At 43.3% G+C, this 21,890-nt stretch overlaps 1 protein-coding gene across 1 annotated transcript in view; it reads left to right on the top strand.

Moving 5' to 3' along the window:
- The window catches only part of LOC128297906 (protein obstructor-E-like), a 41,930-nt gene extending 26,481 nt beyond the window's left edge, over positions 1-15,449 (top strand). The window contains exons 2-5 of the mRNA XM_053033623.1: positions 12,387-12,611; positions 14,264-14,452; positions 14,664-14,884; positions 15,381-15,449. Of these exons, the coding sequence (XP_052889583.1) occupies positions 12,387-12,611; positions 14,264-14,452; positions 14,664-14,884; positions 15,381-15,449 (704 nt within the window). The remainder of the gene's footprint in view (positions 1-12,386; positions 12,612-14,263; positions 14,453-14,663; positions 14,885-15,380) is intronic.
- The last annotated feature ends 6,441 nt before the right edge of the window (positions 15,450-21,890 follow it).

The following is a 21,890-nucleotide window of genomic DNA, read 5'->3' as shown; positions in this document are numbered from 1 at the left end:
TTTCGGAAAGCCCCCCCCCCTCCCCCCTCCCCCCACCTCATGCGTTGGGCAAGTAATGCCGTTCCTCGGTGCCGGTCCGGTTCGGGAGCTTCTAGGTGGGTAAATCTAATTTAAACTCTAGCGCAACGGGGTAGAATATGATCGTTCAAATATGCTACCCGGTAGGTGGCGCCCGGCAAAAGCCTGACCAGATACGGCTGATCCCTGTGGGACTTTGGGTGGAAGCCGTGTGAAGTGTGGGAAGCCGAAATGGACTCGCCTTACAGATGGCCGTTTCGGGGAGTTTGCGGAATATGGTAATTAGTCATTGTTGGATGGTGTTGAACCGAGACAAGCGGCCCGTTTGCCATCTCTCCCCCCCCCCCCCCTCCGCCAGCCATCAAGCACGAATTGTAAATGGATATTCAGGACGGCTGAGCTGAGTTTTTGCATCAACAACAAAAAAAAAGGAAAATACAGACGGCAAAAACAGTACGGTTCCGAGGAGATAAAATTTTCCGATAGAATTATCACACGGTACACGGAATGTTTTATGGTGGAATTGATTGAGTGTTTCTTTTATCCTTTATTAAAATCATGACCCGGCGACCCGGTTTCCCCACGGACAGGCAACACACCTGCTAGAGTTTTGATAGCATTTCAGCGGAATCAATTTTAATGGATATTTCCTGCCACGCTTTGGAGCGCGTTGAAGCTCGATGGAACTTTCGGCTCGCAAACCGTTCGGCCTGAAATCGGCTTAAAAAGTTAAAAGCATCCAAAAACAATCGGCTGCCTGTCGGAGAATGCCGTACTTAATGCCGTACACCTTTTGCTAGCAAACGTTACGTGAAGCATTTTTATGCTTTGAAGCGTCCTCCCTTGTGGAAGTATGCCAAACGGAGCCTCCCAGGAACGCAGGGTACATTAAATTTCTCCGCGCGTGTTGGTTGAGAGTGCCGGGTATCTTCGGTAGCCAGTCTCGGTAGTTATTGTTATTATTTTCGGCTTTATTGATCGTTGGGATCATTAAGAAGCATATTCTGGCCAATGCCAAAGCGTATTGTCTGCAGCGGTGAGTTGCGTTGGGGTGATCGAAGGAGTGGCTTTTTTTCGTTTTGAAATCTTCAGAACCGAGCACACTCTATCATTCTTTGGAGTGCTGTCTTGGCCATAACTTGGAGGTAATAATAATAGTAACGGTAATACTTTCGTTTCTGAGTTGGCTTTCAGTTGTTCGCCCGTAAATAGACGCGCCCTGGAGTTTTGTGCACTTTCCGCCCAAGATACTCCGTTCGAGATGTTTGGGGGTTGTTTTGCACAACCCGGGTTCCAGTGTTTCCGGCGGATGTGGCACTGGCACTTGGTAAAAGTTTTGATAATCACTTCCTTCATTGAAAGCAATGACAAACTGTGGCACCATTGCGCTGGCCGGTAAAAGGTTTGCGGTGAAGTAACAGGGTTGAACGGGTCCGGTTCAACAGCTAAGTGTTGCAGCCGTTGCAGTGACTTTGGTCTGAAGTTGACGAGTACATCTTGGGTTACCTTTGCAAAGGCGTGTATTTTCATCATTTTTTTTTCGTGATTATTATAAAAGTTTAGGACAATGGAATGGATTTAATTGAATTTATAAAATGCATAAATCCGTCATACATTTTGTAAATCTTTCTCATTGTGAATTCATAATTGTGTTTTCAACAATTGAAATGAAACGTTGGATTGCACTGAATTTGAAAGTAGGCAATGGCACAATGAGTTTTAGGAGCGCTGGGCAGATGTTTAACATTTTTTATGAAAATTAAAATCCATAACTATGAAAGTTTCATTTTTTAATTAATAGTAATCATTATAATTTTTTGAGATGGACAAAAGTCTTATGCAGTATTTGTAAACCGTTATTGTACTTGGCTTACAGCGGCTATAAACAAACAAACAGCTATAAACAACGACATGATAACTGTAACCCTATCCCTGCACCATCACCTTCAAATATATCAAGTATTGCATTCAATTAGACTGCAAACACTCTGTGGATGCCCAAAAGACGACATATACGATTTTAAATATTGTTTATATGTTATATTGTTTAAATATTGTAATATATGTGAGAAAGCCCTAGGTTTGACAGCCCTGAAAATAGCCTTATATAAGCCAGCGCAGAAAGGACATACAGGCAGTAGCAAACAGAGCAGTATTCAGAATGGAGCACTTAATTGTAGACTAATAAACACTTATCCCATCATCATCTTACACAATGTTTCATTAAACTTTTTTATATATTTTATAAGAGAAATTATTCCTTTTCGATTTTTTTTACTTAAAACAAAAAAATAAATTACAATTACCCGTGTTGTTCCTCGAGCTCAAATATTATGGAATGTATATAAGATAAATCAAACTTGGTTAAACTACGGAATAAACGGAATGTGTGTCGACAAAAACGACACTAATGGCGCTAGAATAATGTTTTAGAATAATCAAAGAAGAACGATGAGCAGGTTAGTAAAGGAAGGTGATCTTCACCTTCTAACAATACTCCTATCGCCACATATCCCACATTCGCTATTCTTTTTTACTGCTCTAGATTCTAGCACATTTTTAATACATCTCATCTTTGTATCTATTTATCTCAGTGCAAATTGTAAAACACACGTGTCCATATTGATAATGTCCTGGTTAATAGTTACTAAAGAAGGGATTTGATGAAACATTGGTACAAAAACTTGATGGAAAAATGATGTTGTAATGAATATGTCGAGTCTCTCCAGAAACTATAATTTCCGAGCAGTCTTCTGGACTTAACCAATACGACCCGGTCAGCCTCTTCCGGGCTAGAACATTGCTTGGCGCGGGGGTATGTCGTACCTGTTTTGGTTCCTCTAATGCGTTGCTCGTTATGTTTGTGATCGATTTGAACCAAACCTGTCTCGTTTTGTGCGACCATTAACGAACTAAAATTATTGAAAACATTCTTATTTTTATGACATTTGTGGTATAGATTATACTACAGTTATTAAACACTACTACATATCGTTTTATTTTTAAATAGGTATTCATTACGATTCATTGCTTAAACTTAGCTTAGACACTTTTTTTTAAATAAATCATCACTTTCAATATTACATCCTCGACTGATTTTAATATCCGTTAAGTCATAACGAAAATCGGATTTTAAAGAAGTTCGATAACTGTAGAAAATAGCAGAAGATAATCAATTTGTTTGTTACAAACTAGATTTTATTTTCTAAGAAATACATCAGATATGACGATGTTTATCCACGTTGGCACATCTGTGATCTGTAAGCCTTTCAGGTGCATGCTTAACCTTTATTCACCTCCACAGCGTCCTGCTCGTTTTGCAGTGTTCACCATCCACCTTGTGGATGGACGCATGAAAAGGATTCCATCCGGAGCATCCTTACCATTGCCCCCGAAAATGGAAAGGGTTGATGCGGTACAACGATGTGGGTTGATAATCGAAAATTTGTTTGTCTGACAGACAGGCGCACACGTGTTTGAGGATGGAGAAATGTTACGCCTTTATGTGATGATCGTGTTGATAAACAGTCCTGCAGCGTGTGTCCAAATTTAAGTAACCAAGGTGTCGTAGCCAATGCTGGTGAAAAGTTTCCTTCACTTGCGACGCCGATGTACGACGTTCGCCGTGCGTCCAGCACAAATGCCGACACGTGCCGTACGGTTTTCGGTGCCGATGGGCCCTTCCTCGTTGCCCGGTGGGTGGTCGATTTTATGACGTTTCGCTATCATGGTTCGGTTTTAAGGCAAATATGTTTTTCCATAAATTGTTATGAGAGATAACAAAGCGGTGACGTGAGCAGAGCGTTGACGTAAGGGAACGGATGGAACGGCCCACCAAATACCATCGGAGCATTGCTTCAGTGCAGCTTTCGGCACGAGTTTGATTAAGTTTTACCGAAATTATTATTATACTCGTGCGTGCATGTTTTCCCGGTAGTACCCCTGTCCCGGGCCAGGTATTAAATGTTTGGAGAGTGTGATGCGATTCTGAGACCGGTGCCCAAGGGGTTGGTCTAATAAAATGGTTCGCTTCGTGATCGTTTGCCGGGGCCCTCATCGTGCGATGTGTCGCCGGGCCCGGTTGTCAGAGTCCCGGGGATAGCGTTTGATGAGGTTTCCTCTCAAACATGACCGGTCCGGTTTCGACAAGGTAAGTGAGTTGGGTTTTGGTACCGCTTCGTCACTCTGGCCAGTGATTCGGCCGACAGTACCAGCAATGTTGGAGGTTGCTACACACAGCAGAAGAATGCCAACGTTACCACGAGAAACACTTCCAGGACGGCCCGCTAGTGTGTCGTGCGTGTGTTCGGCGTAGAAAATCTTTGATAATGTACAAATATTTGCCGGGAAACTTTGGCTGTCTCGAGAAAATATTTGAGCTATTCTTGCGGTGGTCATTCGTGCAGCCGGTGGCACAGTTCACCGTTCGTCGTGAGTAGGTTGGGCGCGTGCGTCTAAAATGGACGTGCGGGATGATTTACGCAGATGTTTGGAGTAGAGGTAGGTCCTCCAACGACACACATTTTGGTTGCCCACCGTTGGAACTTATGAGTCCGCGTGGGCTTTTTGTTTTCACGCCACGGCAAACGTTTAAGAAAATGTGGTCGTGGGGAATTGAAGGCAACAGCTGCACGAGTCGCAATTGTTCGTCTTCCGACCGTTGGCCTACCTTCGGGGTGTAAATGTTTGAAATGACTGCAAGGTGCGTAGTGGCCGCGGTCTCATCCAATGGGCTTGCGATCGCTGGCGGGATTGAAATTTTAAAGCGGTTTTTGTACGATGCCACGGGAATGTTTTCTTTTAATCTCCCCACAACGGTAAACATGGATGGTTGGTTGAAATGTTCCTTCTTTTTTTAGGTTTTGTGGCGATTTCAGCCTGGCGTAACTTGGAGGGAGTTGATCGGTTAAAGGGCTGTAGCAAAAGAGTAGAAACTCACGAAAAGGATGTTTTTGGCGATTTAAATGATTTCGTCAGTACACGCCGATGTCATGGATATGAATATTTAATGAAATTGTAGGCCTTTTTTTATAAAAACTTAATTCCTCATTTCAACTCATTTTCAACACGTCGTCGTTCATTGCATAAATTATAATCTTTGTCAATCAAGTCAAGAATGTAATGTACTCATTTTTTCATTATTATTGTTTGCTGATATAAAAAGAAATTTTCGTGATGATAAACGAACTTTAAATTTCTCATTAGACAATGTGCTGTAGAGTTATCGACCCTTCTTACGGTGTTTATTATTCCCTCATGCCTGTGCCAACCGTGGCTTTTCTGCATTTATTAAACAACACGACAGTTTCTTTCGAGAGTGTTAGCAAACCAAGAACAGGATCCATCAAAGATTGTTATGGGCATCGTTCAACAAAGAATCGAATGTTCACTCAACCGTTGTAGCTGCGGTTTGAAGGGTTTGCGTGGTCGGTCCGTACATGAGCAACATTTTAATATCTTATCCTTTATTCCTGCTCAGCGGTCCAGCAAAAACCACATCAAACAACCATCCAAATCTCTGCTGTGTGGAGTGTATGGATAAGAAAGTTAACAAAACCGGCTGTAATAAGTTAATCCAACGGATGTTCGCACACACACGCAGCACGCCGAAAGGGCGCAGGATGAGGGAGGGGGTCTATGAGGAACAAACGAAAGTTAACGGAGAAAATTGGCACTTGTGGCACTCGTTGACATGGTGAATAGTTTACGGGACCGCAAGACACCGTTTCACCTCCAGCGCTTATCCGTGCGAATTCTTCTGAATTGTCCCATCCTTGCAGGGTTTTCAGTTACAGTTTCGGGTTTGGTGTGAAGTTGAAGGGAAGAAAGGAGGATGTGGAAAGGCACGTTGGCGCTTTTCTGCAACGTTGCCTCTTTCCACATCCCGTCACTTGGTCAATGGTCAGTTTCGCTTTTGTGTAATTAATTACAGATTTTTTCCATTAGCTAGCGAAGCGAATGCCCTCGGTCCCCCGAAGGGAAACTTATTTATTGCGGAATTAATTAAAAACAAACTTTTGGTTGAGTCTCGGGCCCATAAAATCGACGTCGGTGAAGAAGGCTCTCCCTATTGCTTCAAGCAAGGATGATGGAAGGTGATCGAATTATAGAAATGATCTCGCTTGATTGGTGTAAGGTTACAGCTGTGAGGCTTCCGGTTAAGATGTAGAGATGTAAGATGTGGATGAAAAATGAAGGAAATAAAAGGGATCTCGAGGAGAGATAATAAGGACGAAAGGCATACAGAAAAAGACGGTCAAGATGAATGATAAGAGTTACATAAATAAAATCGGAAGAATAATAATAAGCAACTCACAAGTGAGATGATGAACAGGTCTGCTTGTAAAATATTGCTTTAATAATTAGTAATTTAATTAAACTCAAAACAATTAACAAGTTAGTAGAAAAACTTTAACGTAGAAAACAAAACATAGCAGCAGAAATAAGAGACAATTACTTAATGCTGTTGTTGAATGTTGAATGAACAGCCATAGGTACACTGGTTCTATTGTTTCCTTGTACATTAAAACTATTTGTTTGCATCTGTTTCTCTCTGCTGCCGGGTTTGTTTGCCATCGGTGGCATTCATTAGCGCTCTGGATGGTAGGTTTTGTTAATTCCACCGTAAATGATTTTGTAATGCAACGATTCTTGTTCGGAATAGCCTGGATACAGGCTAAGTATCATCCTCAGTAACAGCGCCGGATGCAAACGATACGATCCCTCGGTTGCAGCTGACTGCAGCGGTAATGAAAAAGTTGCTCGAGTTAGTGTTTCGGAGCTCAGTTGCCTGCTGGGTTAATTAATCAGGACCCTGCGGTAGGTGGAGAAGATGTGATGGGTTGTGTTTTCTGTCGTTATCTTCTTACGGTTGTGTTTGGTGCAGGAAAGCAGGGTGTGGTGTGTGAAGCTGTCGGGTGTAGTTTTTTTTGTTTCGAGCGCAATGCAACGGATGCTGGTTTCCGCTCATCATCATCGCGCTGCGATCGGGATAATTAAAATATTTCAGTTGCTGTTCTAGAAACAGCAGTGCAGGAATAAACAAACACTCGTTGCGGCTTAGGTCGGTAGAGGATTTTATATAAATTAGATAAAAAGTGACTGGTTTCGTTTAAGCGCACCTGACAATTATTCTAAAAGCGTCTTAATCGTCTTAAGGTGGCTGCAGCTTCATGCTGGTTGTGTAGTCTCTTATGATAAACATAACAGCTGCAACTATCAATTAATGTAATGAGCACTTTGCATAATGTCACACACCGGGTTACCGAGCTGCGGACATTAATGAAGTACGTGCCGAGTGGCGGGTTCCAGTGTGCACGCGGGAACGGTTTTTGGCCGTTCTATCGACATTGAGCCAGCAGGAAAAGGAAGGATGGCTCCAATTCCAATTATGACTTCCAAAATCTTTAGGCTGGCCCGGGAAAAGCTGTAGCAAACGCGTTGGGAAGCGTAACGGCCGGGAGACTTGCCGCTTTTACCGAAATCACCGCAACGGGACCATTTGGAACAACAGAGGAGTAACGTCGTGTGGATGTGTAGTATTACGCGTGGAAAGCTACTGAAGCTGCACTGAATGCTACCGGCGGTGCTTTTAATTCGTATAATTATTTTAATTTCAATTTCACTCACTGAACCGACCGTTTGCCGGTTGGTGGCAGGCCGGGAACCGATGATTGCTTACCTGAAGTGCAATAAAACTGGCGCTCTGTTTTGTATTGCTGCCACTGGCTGCTACTGCCAGCCGGTAGCAGCAAAGTCCCAGACCGACGTTTTAGCTCATCATAATTTATAATTATCGCTGTGAGAGGTACGGTATGGTAGAACGAAAGGATAGCTACTGCAGTACTGTCTGCTCGATTCAATGCTTTATCAAATCGGATGGTGTATGATACGGCAGCAGGGAAGTCGATCTGAAGCAGCAGTGTGGTGAGCAGATGTTTTCGGGTATTTATGGAAAGTCTGGAAAAGATCGCCGATAAAAGTCACTGCGCTAATTAAGCACATCTTTTCCGGTAGCCAAACGTCACCCCTGAGGGTGATTGAACGGCCGGATGTGGAAAGCAAACGGTGGAATCAAGCACAGCGCAACCTTCCACCGTCACTGTTTTATCTCGCACACGCATTGTGTCTGAGGGGAATAAGAAAAAGCTCAAACTGATGGTTTTAATTCTTTAAAGATTTTTTTTCCCCAAGTCGTTTGCTTATCTTGAGTGTTCATGTTGTGGGATTTGTTTTTGTTTTTTTTTGTGTTGAAAAATGTGATGGTCAGAGCGGAATTTTCGATACCCCGGTCAGCATGAAATGCTGTGTTGCTTCTTTGCACGGGGGTTTTGCATAAAGTTCTGACAGTTTGCAATTTGACCCCGAAGTCTAATTAGGATGAGCAACCGACAGTGGAGATAAAAATCAACTCGAAGTATGAGACGAACAATGCGCAAACAGAGAAGAGAGAAGAAACAAAAAATCGAATCCGTCCGAATGGGGGAAGACTTCCCAGCGAGCAGAGGAAATGGAAGTAGAAGCTGAAGAAAAAGAACCTGAGCGGGTCGAACAAATCGCAGTAATTAACATTCAGGCGAGCAATCGAGAGGGAATGGTAAATTAGATAAACTGGCCACCGGTGGCAGTGAATTTTTATGGGCAAACAGCAAGCGCCGGTTGCCGCTTGAGCAGCTATCTTGTAAATTCGATAAGTGTGTGTGTGTGCGGTGCGGTACCGGGCGTCTCCATTAGTCGCTCGCTTGAATGACCGGGCGCCTCCATCGATGTTCGCATCAGCAAAGGTGACGCAATCGGGGAGCATAAAAGGGAAATCGTTCAGCTGTCAGGTTTAGCTCGAGGGGGCCTGTGGGATAATACGAAGCGAGCGATTTACGACATGACAACTTTACAGATAAGCGTCCAGTAAATGGTAGGAAGAACGATAATTCGAATTGTTTCACCTGCTTGCGGAAGCCGAGCACGAGCGGATAAAAAGAATGCTAGAAAACATTTTGCCCTGCAATAGTCATTTAAAATTGGCTCACAGCAGTACAGTCTTATCGAAATTTGCTGGAGGAGACATGGTAGGGCAGTGGAAACAGCATTAGGAAACAAAAGATTCGTCCTTCAAGCAGGATGATTTAAGCCCGAAGCTTTGCCCGAAGCGGGGCCAAGGTGTATTTATGAATTTAATTATCGGCCCCGATGGACTAGCAACGATGTTAGCAGCATCTTACGCACCGACCCAACGCTTTCGAAGGGTACCCTAATGGCAGCTTCGTATTTTGCTGCTCTGTGACTTTTCTTGTGCTCAGGGGAGCAGACGAGGGCGTGAGTGAGCGTTGACTAATGAGTGTTAAATTTACAGTCCATTTTATCGAACCCAGCCAGGGACGGTTCGGGATTTAATTTGTGTCGGTTTTTGTTCATTCAAACGTTTTTTTTTTAAATACAAATTTGCTATTCACATAAAGCTCCCAGGTAGTTTGAAGCGTGCTGTGTTGCTATGATTGAATTAAATTGTGTCGAATAGAGTATTTAATGTGTTTATCGGGCGAAAGCTGAATTATGATCGAGATAAGTAAGGTAGAGATCGCAATACGACAATAAGACGAGCGAGGAATAAGATTATAAATAGATTGCTCAAGCAGTGTGGCTGTGTCCTTCGACAAGTGCCTTTTCCTTGGAGATTTATGGCACGAAACGAACAGCAAAATAATACAAACATAAAACATGTGCCCTCTTGGGGATGTGTCTAGAAGGTCTCTGTCCTATTATCGTCTGCCCTATTTTTGAGGGCCAAATTGTAAAAATGTTTCTTTTTTGTCTCTGTTTTTGAATCACTTTAACATCTACGGCGAGCGTGTCCTTTATTATCCGCTTCCGTGTTTGGCAGGTGGAATGCTCAAATCATATTTCCATCATAATCGAATTAATTACCGTTGTGCCAAATGGGAAATGCGAGATTTCCGCTTTCGGTGCAATTCCTTTGGGAAAGCGTAGAAAAACGGTGCGAAATGTGCGAGAGATTCGAAACAGTGAATGCGAATCGAAATTTTTGTGCCATTAATTTAATGTGTAAAGGGCATCGGAGGTGTTGTTTTTTTTTTGCACCCCGTGTTATCCTCGCTGTCCACCCGTGTTTGCTTGAGAGCAAAGAAGTGCTTCGCTTAATTCGATTACAAGCCGTCGATATGGGGACTGCAGCCGAGCCGCACACGATGGTCAACGTTCCGCATCTCGAGAAGAGTGTGATTTTACATTATGTTATCCCGCGCAAAGCTCTCCGTTCACCTTATGTGGCGTGTGTGGCATATGTGTGTGACGAAAGTGCTTTCATGAAAGCGAACTACGTGAACACAATGTTCAGCTTACCAGCTACCGCTAAATACACCCGGTTTGTCGGAGAGCACAGCCTGCCGCCCGTCCTGTGAAATCCGACCACCTGTCGGTGGAAACTCGTCAGGTTTCGAGCGCGTGCACGAGCTGGAAAATGGCGTGCGAACCGTCCGTTAAAACGCTTAAGGTATTAAGGAATTAATTATCTCTCTCGCCCGAGCTTTTCGTTCAGCTATCACGTTACGAGTGTGATTGCATGATTGCGAAAGAATCCTGTTCGAGCTACACCGACCGAGGACCGCACCGTACCGGTCGAGGACCGGACAGCAGCATGAACCGTGCAGCAGGCCATGGGAATCAATTTTAACAAATACTCACCACCCGCGACGGGGTTGCTACGATCGATTTCGGTAGCGAAATGACACGTGTTGCAGTGGGACAGGATAATCAGCAGAATTCGGTGTGGATATCCGATGAGTTCCCTTTTTTGACATATCGGCTTGACGGGTACGCAAATGGTATTCAATCACGATGACGGTGAGCACGCGATGTGTACTGTTTGGTTGAAGTTTATGGTGAAAATTTCCAATCAAACTGTTTATTCGGAAAGATTGTATTGAATTCGCAGTGCCAAGCAGGAGCACCTGTAGGCGATTGAACGAATGCTATGAATTTATTGCTATTCGTTTACAGCGTGACACCCGAATTGAAGCAGGATGCAGAGCAGCTGGATAGATAGACATGATTGTTGTTTGAAGTAGTGACATTTGCGTGTCATTAGGGAAATCATTATTTTTGAGAAGGTAAAGCAGAATGTTATGCTACTTAAATGTACAGGCAGTCCCCGAGATACGCGGTTTTTGGAAATTTGACAGCTGAGCTAGTTTATAGCATAAAATTTAAGCAAAAAGATGAAAATTGATTGAAAATACCTTTTTTTGTTAACATTAAACATTTCTTTCTAACTTATTTTAATGTATTCTTTCTTAAAATTGCCTGATTCGCTGCATAAATTAAGTTCAAAGAAGAAAGTCGACTCTATGACTTTGAAGTATAAACGAAATTGCACCAGGATTTGACTTTCGCGGAAATTCGAGTTACGCGGATTTTTCCCGGATTATAGCGGTCCGCTATAATAGCGTATCTCGGGGACTGCCTGTATATCCTAAATTCAATTTGCTTGTTTTACTACTCACCTTGGTTAATTTATTGCTTATAACTCCTTCCGTTAGGCTAGACGCTTGGTCAATTGAAAATGTCTGAAAGCTTTAATGGCATTCAGTTCCGAGTTTTTTTTTGTTCTTCTTTATGGTATGACGCCCGCCGTCGAAATCACTGCACTTTGGCATTCCAAACTACTATCGGGTAGTAAATTTATTCTCCATCCGTCAGGATAAGTTCCCCCAACCGACCGAGAGGAAAGTTTGCTAATCTATCGTTCGGAAAAGGGCGCACGCAAGGATGGGCTGAGCACGGGCAAAAGATCCTAACGCTAACGGTATTCAATTACATCGGAATGTAATTAAAAGTTGTGCTCGTTCACGGTGTATATTCCTTTGAAGGTGTGTGTGTATGTGTGTGCGTGTGAAAGATTCGCGAGTTGTGCGAATCGTCAGTAGGCGTCTGTCAGCGACACTTTCGTTGATCGGAACGTACCGGCATGAGCCGTGGGAGTGTTCCTTATGTTGCAACAGTGTTTTCATTTGCATTTACATTTCATCCTTCGGTCGGGACGCCACCGGTAAGTTTGGGTTCAAACTTACCAAAGTCACATTGGAAACTTGAACTAAGTATCTTAAGGGAGTCGTCTAGAGGGGTTTGAACTTGTTCTACGGGTTTTCGGTGACTTTATTGGCATACGGCAGGCAACAGGTTCCAGACGCGAGTGGAACGCAACTTTGTTGAGCACAGGAAAAGATGTAATGTAAAACCCAGTAAAGTGCATCATCTGTTTCACTTGCAGCGGGGGGTTCGTGTGGAGGGAAGGGTGACGCGTTGTGTGCTGAATGAGCGAGATCTAAATCGGTAATTTCTTCCTTTAATTGCAGGGCTTGCCAGCGCTCAACGACAAGACCAAGAGGATCCGTGTAAAACCAAATCGAAGGTTGTCGGCGATGTGACGTACTGCGATCGGTACTGGGAGTGTATCAACAGTCAGCCGGAGCTGTACGACTGTCCGAATGGGCTCGTGTTCGCCGGCAAGCACCGTGGCGTCACTGAGGGTTGTGACTATCCGTGGCGATCAAACTACTGCGATGGGAAGCAGTTGGCAAGTAAGTATGCTCCGTTCATGGAAAAGTGCTCGAATTGATGTTTAAGTGGCTACCGCAAATTGATGCCTGAAGAAAGTAGGAACTAAAAAAGGAAATACTAAAAGATACCATATTTGGGGAATATTCGCGATTAATCATTTCAACGAAGGTCACGAGACGGAATAATTAAAGCGATGTGTGTGAATGTTGCCTCCATGAACCACATTTTCCAGGTTCGACGCTGCCTTCTCTCCAACGATTCGAGATTCAGAATTTGGAACCTGCCTTCGTAGGGTTGCAATGATATGAAGCGACTGAAAACAATTCTCGTGAAACACTTCTGTACCTAGCCGTGTTTAAACGGCTTGAAATAAGTACTTTAAATGCTTTTGATACAACGCATGGTTGACAGAAACAAAGAGTTTTGCAGTAGAAGGTTACATTCAATCAAAAGTAACGAACGTGAAAACTTTCGAACTCGCACCGCTTATCCACTGCACTAGTTTAGCAGCGAAAAACCTGTGTAATACGCTTTGATTGCAATAATGTCATTCAATCCACGAAACAGCCCTTTAACAATCCATAAACTAGCTGAACATACCATTGTTATATATGCATAATGTATTTCCTAACCATTGTACAACATCAAACCCTTGCCACACTCGTTTGCTAACTAACGTAAGCACATATAAGAGGAAGTGCTTACCAGCAACGGCAAAACAAATGTTTCTTTGAAGTGGAAAACGCTGCACGGGTTAGGATATTATGGATTTCACTCTGCCCCCCAAAAACATCAAACCCAAACTAAGTGGGGAAAAAAAGAAAGACAAGTAAAGAAAGGTGAAGAAAAAAACAAACACACACACACACACACACAGCCAGACTCTCTCTTACACACACAACGACAGAGAACTTTGTTTTCCGAAGTTTTCCGGCACATTTTCCGGAAATTAACCCAATTCACCGACATTATGCAGCTCGCAAACGGTAACACGAAACCCGTTTGCCAGCCGAATTAGCAACTCCATCAAAGGGGTTATACAAGTGCCCCCTGTTTTGGTCCATAACCCCCTTCGCGCAGCAAAAGTGGTGCCGATGCCGGAAAGTGCATCGAGACCACGGTCTCCTAAGGTGAGACGATGTGGGATCCAAACTTAATCGAGCTCGCTTTTTTTTTGTTTGCGATAGTCTTTGTTCGATTGCGCGCGTCCTTCTTTGCGTAGGGCAGGTGCAGGTGGCAACCTCCGCACAAGGGTTTCGGGGGGGAGGGAGCACTGTTGCGATGTGCAACAAAATTGCTGCAAAATTGAGTGCACTCGAACGTGCCGTAGTGTTCGCTACCGACGGTGCCCAGCACAGAAGGGAACGGAAACAATTTCAATGGGCCAAATCGACGAGTAAAACATCACAGTGCTTCCAGGGTGGCGAGGGCTTATGGGCCGAGTGGCGAGTACAATGCACGAGTGTCGTTTAGTTTTAAGCAGGGGGGGCAGGTAATGACCGGTGCGAAAGTTTGTCTTTGCGGTGGTGCTGTGTTGTTTCCCGTTTCGGTCGTATGGTTCGACCGACGTGGTTGCTTCTGGTCGGGCGATAATTTTAATCCCACCCATACCTTCGTGCAGCATCTACCCACTGGTAAATCGGTATCCTCTTCCCGGTACTCCTATTTTCAGACGGTCCGATCTCGACGGAGCACTGCGATTGGTTGTACGGCATCTTCGGTCACGAGACGTCGTGTACGCGATACTGGACCTGCTGGAATGGTACCGCTACCGAGCAGCTCTGCATCGGTGGTTTGCTGTACAACGAAAATGCTCACAGCTGCGATTGGCCCGAAAACGTTGATGGATGTCAGAAGCACCGTAAGTAAAAATTGTACCATTCATTTCCGTGTCCTTACAGTGGGGAAGTAGCCGTAAAGAGCCTCATCTTGGCTGTGTTTGATTGATAATTGAAATGAACAACCCATTTGCTATTGGGAGTTTGTATAAATATTTTATTTTCCATGTTAAAAGTCGTATTCCATATTCGAATTTATTCGGAAAGAGAACTCATTTTGTTGCACTCTTTCAGCACTTTGCAACGATGATGCGAACGGTAATGTCCCGCTGGGAAAGTCTTGCAATCGGTACTGGCAGTGCCAGGGTGGCTACCCACGACTTCAGCGCTGTCCCGCCATGCTCGTGTTCGATCGACGTAGTCTGCGCTGTGTTGTGCCACCTACCGAGGACTGTGATGTACCGACCACTCCGCTACCGTTGGAGTACGAACCAGAGCCACAGCAGCAGGGCAAGGTAGGTCTGGAAAAATATGAAAAGCAAATTATAGCGCTGTAATTGGTGAAAATTGAAAATCTAAATGGTGGATAATGTTTCCTAAACAATTTTATGCTTCAAAATTCAACTCAACGCTTGAAGTGGAACTTTTAGTCAATGCGTAAAACCTCATCTCATTAAAGGCCAAACACAACTTGTGTCAGTTTAAAATTTACGCTTTCATTTATTTCATGTACTTTTACGTCATTTAGAAATTTTAAAATTTATTTCTCTACAAAACTAGGTAACATCATTATCGACAAATTTTCAACATTTCCACATATTAATCTGCGTTATAACACGCGCTAACACCAATGTACCACCAATTTCAAATCCGTATCTAATGCCAATGCCCGCTGTTTCGTTTCCTTTTTCTTGCTTTCTCTTTTTCATCTTCTCTCTCTCTCTCTCTCTCTCTCTCTCTCTCTCTCTCTCTCTCTTTGGTTGTTTCACACCTCGCCTAATTCTTTTTCAGGGAAATCCAAACGCCATCGGTGGACTGCAGGGTGGCAAATTGCAATCGGGAGGACGAAACAAGAACTAAACAATCACTGTCAGCCACACACACACAGCACGAAAAGTGCAGTCGAAACGGTCGAACGATGAACTTCACTGACCACCCCTGGGGAGCTCCATCCCCCCCCCCCCCAAACCCCCACACGATAGCAGTCACAGTCGTGTTAGGACGTGTGTGTAGTGGCTGATATTCTCTACCCCCAAAACTTCGCCACCGGCATTCTATCAGCTTTCGTCCACCCTGCGCTGTTGGATTTTACCCATTGACCCCGTCACACTTTCCCAAGCCGCGCCACCAAACTATTGGACGTGGAATAGAATAGAGACACGTTTAGCTGCCCGGCACAGAAATGAACCGGAATAAGGTGAAAATTGAACATCCAATGGGTGGTGTCTTGTTGTGCTCCGGAACAAGCACCACCGGCACCAGTGCAGACATTGTGTTTCGTTACCGTCGGACGAACCTTCTGTGTGCGGAATTCGAAACAACCAGGAAAGCGGTGAACCAGTGTGGCGACGAAGTAAATGAGCTAACAACTTACTTAATCAAATACGTCATCTTGCCGCCTGCGTTTTCGGTGCCGAAGCGGTTTACGAAGCGAATTTTAATCCATTCGACGAACTCATACTTTGTACGCGGAATTTCGTCCATTTCCCAATTTTGCTGACATTGTTTCACCGGAGAATCCATCCATGTACCATTCCACACCGCATCGTATCCTTGCCTTTTATTTTGGGGGTCCCCTTGTCTCACTATTTAAGAATGTGTAACGTACGTTAAGCCGAAGGAAGAGAGGCGTAAAATAAAGCGTAAATAAAAGTATAGCTGTAAACACGAATTCTGCAGGATTTTTCTTGTTTTGGTTCGTTTGTTTTTGTTTCTGGATCGGTAATAAAGGCTGTCAGTGTGAGGTTTATTTTAATCATACTTAGCGGAAGCTGTCGGAAGAAACTTCCCGCGAAAGGAGTAAGTAAAAAGTTTTAAAGCCATAAATATCACCAACCGTAGCATCTGGGTGCTGCTGATGCATCCGCATCTAATTGCACCGGAAGGCGCGTTCCGTGACAAGCACGAACGATTTAATATCTTCCCTAATATGACAGTTTTATGGCGGTGACTTACCGTTGGTGTGTGTTTGCGTTGGTGTGTTCTATTCTGTTTCTTGTGTTCTGCTACGCGTGGACGTGTCGGCGGGCAGTTCGTCTTCGTTTGTGGTGCATGAGAAAAGTTATTTTCTTGCGTTGATTTTCTTTTGCGCTCTTCAGCACTTCGGCCCATTTGTGCCCGGTGTCGAGCTGATGGCGGAAGCGAATTGCCCTGCTGCGGGTATGGTGAAACAATAAATGAAAATTGGCTGTGTGTAGCAGCAGTTGCCGTTGGGAGACATGCCGGCAGGTTCGTTGTTTTTTTTTTTGTTCAAGGGTATTCAGGAACCGGAACGGAACGGGAAGAGCTTACGGCCTATTCTTGAATCATTGTCAGCTCCAAGAAATACATCAGGGACTGCGATGAATTGCACTTCCGAGGTGGAAGAGAATTTCCGCTGCGAATAGTGAAGAAATTATTTAGCTGCTAACTGCAGTGTTGATAGTACGGCATCGAGGAGTTTAACAGCGCAGCTCAAACATTGTGAGTTATAGACAATTAAGTGAGTTATAGTAAGTATAAACATGTTGGTCTTTTGTAGCTGTGTTTAGTTCACTCTCATAATTGGAGATATAGACCACAAGAAGGCTATTGCTCATAAAACCCCAAATACTTCTTGGCTTCTTCCCTTGCAAAATCATACTTTCGGCCATTCTATCTTTTAAATCTTGGGGCTCGAGCTAGGAGTTATTCAAATTCTGCGAAGGCATCTATCAAATAATGAGTCTCAATCCATCGTATTTCTATAATTTCATGAAGAAATTGTCTAACGTTTGTTTACTGTGTAAGAGCTTAGATTGAAATGATGGTACTATTTCTAGAACATCAGAACCATGATCAGACTGTGTCAAAGATCCTTGAAAAATGCTTTATATTGACGTTTACTGGTCTTGAGGGATTCACATAACATTGGTATACAATTGCCTGCTAACTTTAATTGCAGGCTAGCTCTGTTCGAGAATACGTATAAAAACATAGAAAAATGTTTGCTAAAGGTGTCACAGTCTGCCTTGTTAGTATGCATACTTTTTCTAAGGCTATGCGAAGAAGCGTTTGACAACGTTCTATAAAAAGAAACATCCAAGGATACGCAGGTCTTGTGTTTCGTGTAAATGAAGTCATTGATTTGTTTATTTCTAGTCTGTACTTACCTTTTTAATGTAGGTCTATGCATGTACGGATTATCTAAACACATAATTCGCATCACATAAACACTAATACATAAATTCATTTTTTACGGTACTTCAATCTTCACAAGTTTTGTCTTGTCATTTTTTGATTATTTTTGACTATATTTTGCCATTACAGAATAGTGTCACTCCGGAGAAATGCTCAGTTTTATCGTATTAATAATCGGCACAATCTATCGGATTCCGATTATCTCTCTTTCTCTTTTCGTGGTGTAACGACCTACTAGGTTATGCCTGTCATTTCTGAGTTACTAGACTTGTTTTCCCACGTAGCCCTATAGTCAGTCCTTGCTTTGGAGGATTATTGGTCCGGATGGGATTTTAGTTCGGTCCAAGGTCTGTGTAGGATAGAGGTCAAATAATAGCCAAGATAGAGGTTCGTAAGATGCATAACATGCTCACTAACACTTTCTTATCGTGGTATTAATGATACTTTTTCCTTGCGTCTAGCCTACTTGTTTACTATATCCCGATTAATCAACACAACTACACTCAAAACATTTGAATGGAAAAGGGCGTCCAAACGTCAAATCACGTGTAACGAACTTTTGGCTACTTGTCAAATTTCTCTATATTACTCGACCTCTATCCTACACAGACCTTGGGTCCGGTCTGTTCGTGTGAAGACCGGTTCCGCTATCATCATACCACCGGGCCGCCCCAATTACATATTTGTTAATTAGTTACAAAATTCTTAGTATGATTAAATAGTTATTGGTTCTGTCACGTTAACACCGTTGCTTGTTGCACAAAATGGGCTCCGGACTGGTCCAACTTAGTTTAACTAATCGAATTAATCCAATAATTAGTCTAATTTAAGGCTCATGGCTGCTGTCTTCATTATCGTTAAATCCTTTTCACATCAGTTATGTTATTGGCAATGTAGTAGTTTATGATACAGTTTTGTAGTTGCTTCAACTACTCCTAAGGCCCATTCCAACACTGTCATTCTCATTTTTCATTCCGCAAATTCACGCTTTCCGCGATTATATTAACGTGTTTGAAGTCCGTAAAAGCAGTAGAAGCAAGAAAAACGAGGGTAAAAAATGACCTACTTCCGTCATATTTTAAGCGAGGAAAATAAATTGTGACAAATGTAACGCAACGTCAGTCACATCGATCAAGGCGTAAAATTGTGCTCGTCTATTTTCTACCGAAACTTTTGAAACATCCGCAAAACAAAACAGCAACAAAAACGCGCTCCTACGAACTCACACACGCACAGGAAATGTTCTGGACACGCGTTGAAATTAAAGTCAAACTTTTGATGTTGATGGGAATGAAAAGGCCGTATCCATCGCGATCGGTCCAGCGGTCACAGCGTAGCACACCACCACGCCTGTCGCAGAAGTGTTTTTCACTGTTCCGCGCATTTATGCCCTGGCGCTTCCCCGTGCGACCATGCGGGTTTCGGTGTGGCTTTATCGTTAATTTTGGACACATCAACATGAGTTTAATGGCAGCTTCGCAAATTGAAGCTAACGCTACGGGACAGCTTCAGCCGGGTGAAAATGTTACTTCATGTCGGGCCGGAGCTCCTGTTTCCCGGTCGTCCCTTTTCCTTTCGGGGGTTTTAAATGTCCACAAGCGGCATTATTATATGATGCTACTTTCTCGCTTACCGTAAGCCGGTCTTCTTCGTGCGTGCGTATTCTCGGTGAGAGAGGAAGAGAAAGAGAGAGAGGTAGACAGAAAGAAAAAAGCTAAAATACATCATTTTGAACATGATCCGCCGTAATTTCGGCTTCCGATAGCGGAGTCGGAGCGGTTGCCGTGTTGTCCGCCACCCTCAACTTCACCACCAAACACCCCGGAAAGAAATCTTCATCATAAGTTCCCGCTCCCTCCGTCATCCGTCCGCTTTCGCACCATTTGTTTCCCCGAGACCGACCGCCAGTTTGTGGTTTTTCCATCCCGCAAGGTTTTACCAATTTTCGAAGCATAACCATATCGTCTCATGCTGAGAAACACGCAGCAGGACACTATCCGTGCCGCGGCTCACAGCAAAGAAACAGCCCTGCTTCTCAGCGTTCCCAGCGTTTCCCCTCCATGGCCGTGGTGCGAACATCTGTGGAAAATCTGTGAAATTAATGCCACAAAAATTACCACTGAATTTAAAATTAATTAAAAATAAAATTTATTGGAAAACTTTCGCGAACGCGTTTTTGGCAATGGCAATGGATGCGGCGGCTGGGAAGAGCGTGCTGCCCTGCAGGGGGTATGCAAAGGCGACACGCCTCATGCCAGTGCGGGGCCACGTAGGCCAATCGGTTGGGCTGTGCTGGGAAAGCACAATTTCTTGTAAGATCTTTACGGAACACTTACCCCCACGGAGACATACACCCGACCCTACAGTCTGGGCCACCGTCCTCCATATCCGTGTCGGTAGGAGCGGTTTTTGCTTATGTCTTTTCAAGTTTTTTTTTGTTTTTCTGGTGTCTTGTAGTGCTCGTTTTCTTGCTTTTTCAACCATTACTCCTCGCTTAAGGTAAGCTTCGCGGTCGGTGCAGCAAGTTTTCGGTGCTCGGAGTTACCCCAATTTGCTTGCCTGAGCACATCGCGAGCAAAGCCAGAGCCGGGTGGCATAAGACCGCTTATTAGTCCACCCATCGTTGCGACAGCTAACCACCCTCCGAGTGGCTGTGGTGGGAGCACAGAGCAAAACAAAAGGAAGAATTGTCATTTAATTCTATGCTGTTTTGCCTGTTTTTTGTTTCGTTTTGCGCTTCCCATCGTATCATATCTCATTATCAAACGGGTGGTAAATTGAGGTGGTCCACCAGTGGGTGCGGGTGAAACGACTGTGGCCGTGGTACCGAGTGTACCGAGGGGCGATGAACAGAACTCGATTGTAAAGTTGTGCCTTCGGGTGTAAAACGGATTTGACCAAAGGGAACAATGTGCCATGAACAACAACAAAAAAAAAGGGTGCGAGAAAAATGGTGGAATAAAAATAATCAGAAAACACGAAAACGTGTAGCATCCACGGCAGGGATGTCCACCGGACAAGCTGTGCCCGGCTACACACGGGTAGTTGATTGTGTTTGGGGCACCGATAGTGGAGTGGAGCAGACAAATGGAAAAGTTTGGAATGTAAATAAAACTATCCTTCCGAAAGTGTCGTTGGAGATTTGTTCCGTTCTGGTGCTGGCCGGCGGCGGCGTAAGGACGAACGAAAACCCCTCGGAGGATTGTGCCATCGCTTGTTTGCCCGTGTCTTATTATGCCGTATTTCATTCGACGGTTTGTGGCCGTTGTGTTTTTGTTTTCGTATTTAGCTGCTGTTATTCACTGTCGTTTTTCTCTCTTTCTCTCTCTCTTATGAATGTGCTGTGTGTGTTTTTATTCCCATCTCTAGCTTCATCTTTTCGTACCGGGGACAGTAAGTTGCAAGCTGCAAACCGTTGCGAGTTCGGTTGATATTTTTTTTTGCTGATGTTGGTTGTTGACTGTGTTTCATTAGGGTTGTTTGTAGCTGCTGGAGCTATTTTCCTGGCGGTGGTAAGATATTTTTGTTTGGTTCCATTCCAAACTGACCAAGGACGAGCTGGTAACTACAGTTCGCAACGAGCGCGAGTTAATCTGACTATAAAGAAGGATTGAAAGCGAGAAGCGTTAGTTTGCGTTTTCGTACCAGCGTTATGTAGCTGATAAAAAGGTACGAAAGGTTAAATAAATCCAGAAGAAATAAACAGTAATTATAGTTAACAAACATACATTTACTGTCTGCATAGGTATAACAAGTAGATAAAATAATTTAATGCTGTAGCAGTCCGATATAATAAAAACTAAACATAAATTTACAACTAGGTTTAAAATAAATGATATTTAAAAAAAATAACCTTAATTTAAAAAAGATATAAAAAGCGTTTCGATTCCGTGAATAGAAAACAATAAAAATAAGAAAATAAAAAAAATTAAAACAATTCCAATATAATATAAAATAAACATAAATTTACACAAAAGTTTAAAATAAATTATGTTTAAAAAAAATTAACCTTAATTTAAAAAAGATATAAAAAGCGTTTCGATTCCGTGAATAGAAAACAATAAAAATAAGAAAATAAAAAAAAATAAAATAAAATAATTCCTATATAATATAAAATAAACTAAAATTTACAATAAGGTTTAA

This window comes from Anopheles moucheti, chromosome 2 (assembly GCF_943734755.1).
Source record: "Anopheles moucheti chromosome 2, idAnoMoucSN_F20_07, whole genome shotgun sequence".
Lineage (NCBI taxonomy): Eukaryota > Metazoa > Arthropoda > Insecta > Diptera > Culicidae > Anopheles > Anopheles moucheti.
The sequence above is the reverse complement of the archived record's forward strand: the minus strand, read 5'-3'. Positions and strand labels throughout refer to the sequence as shown.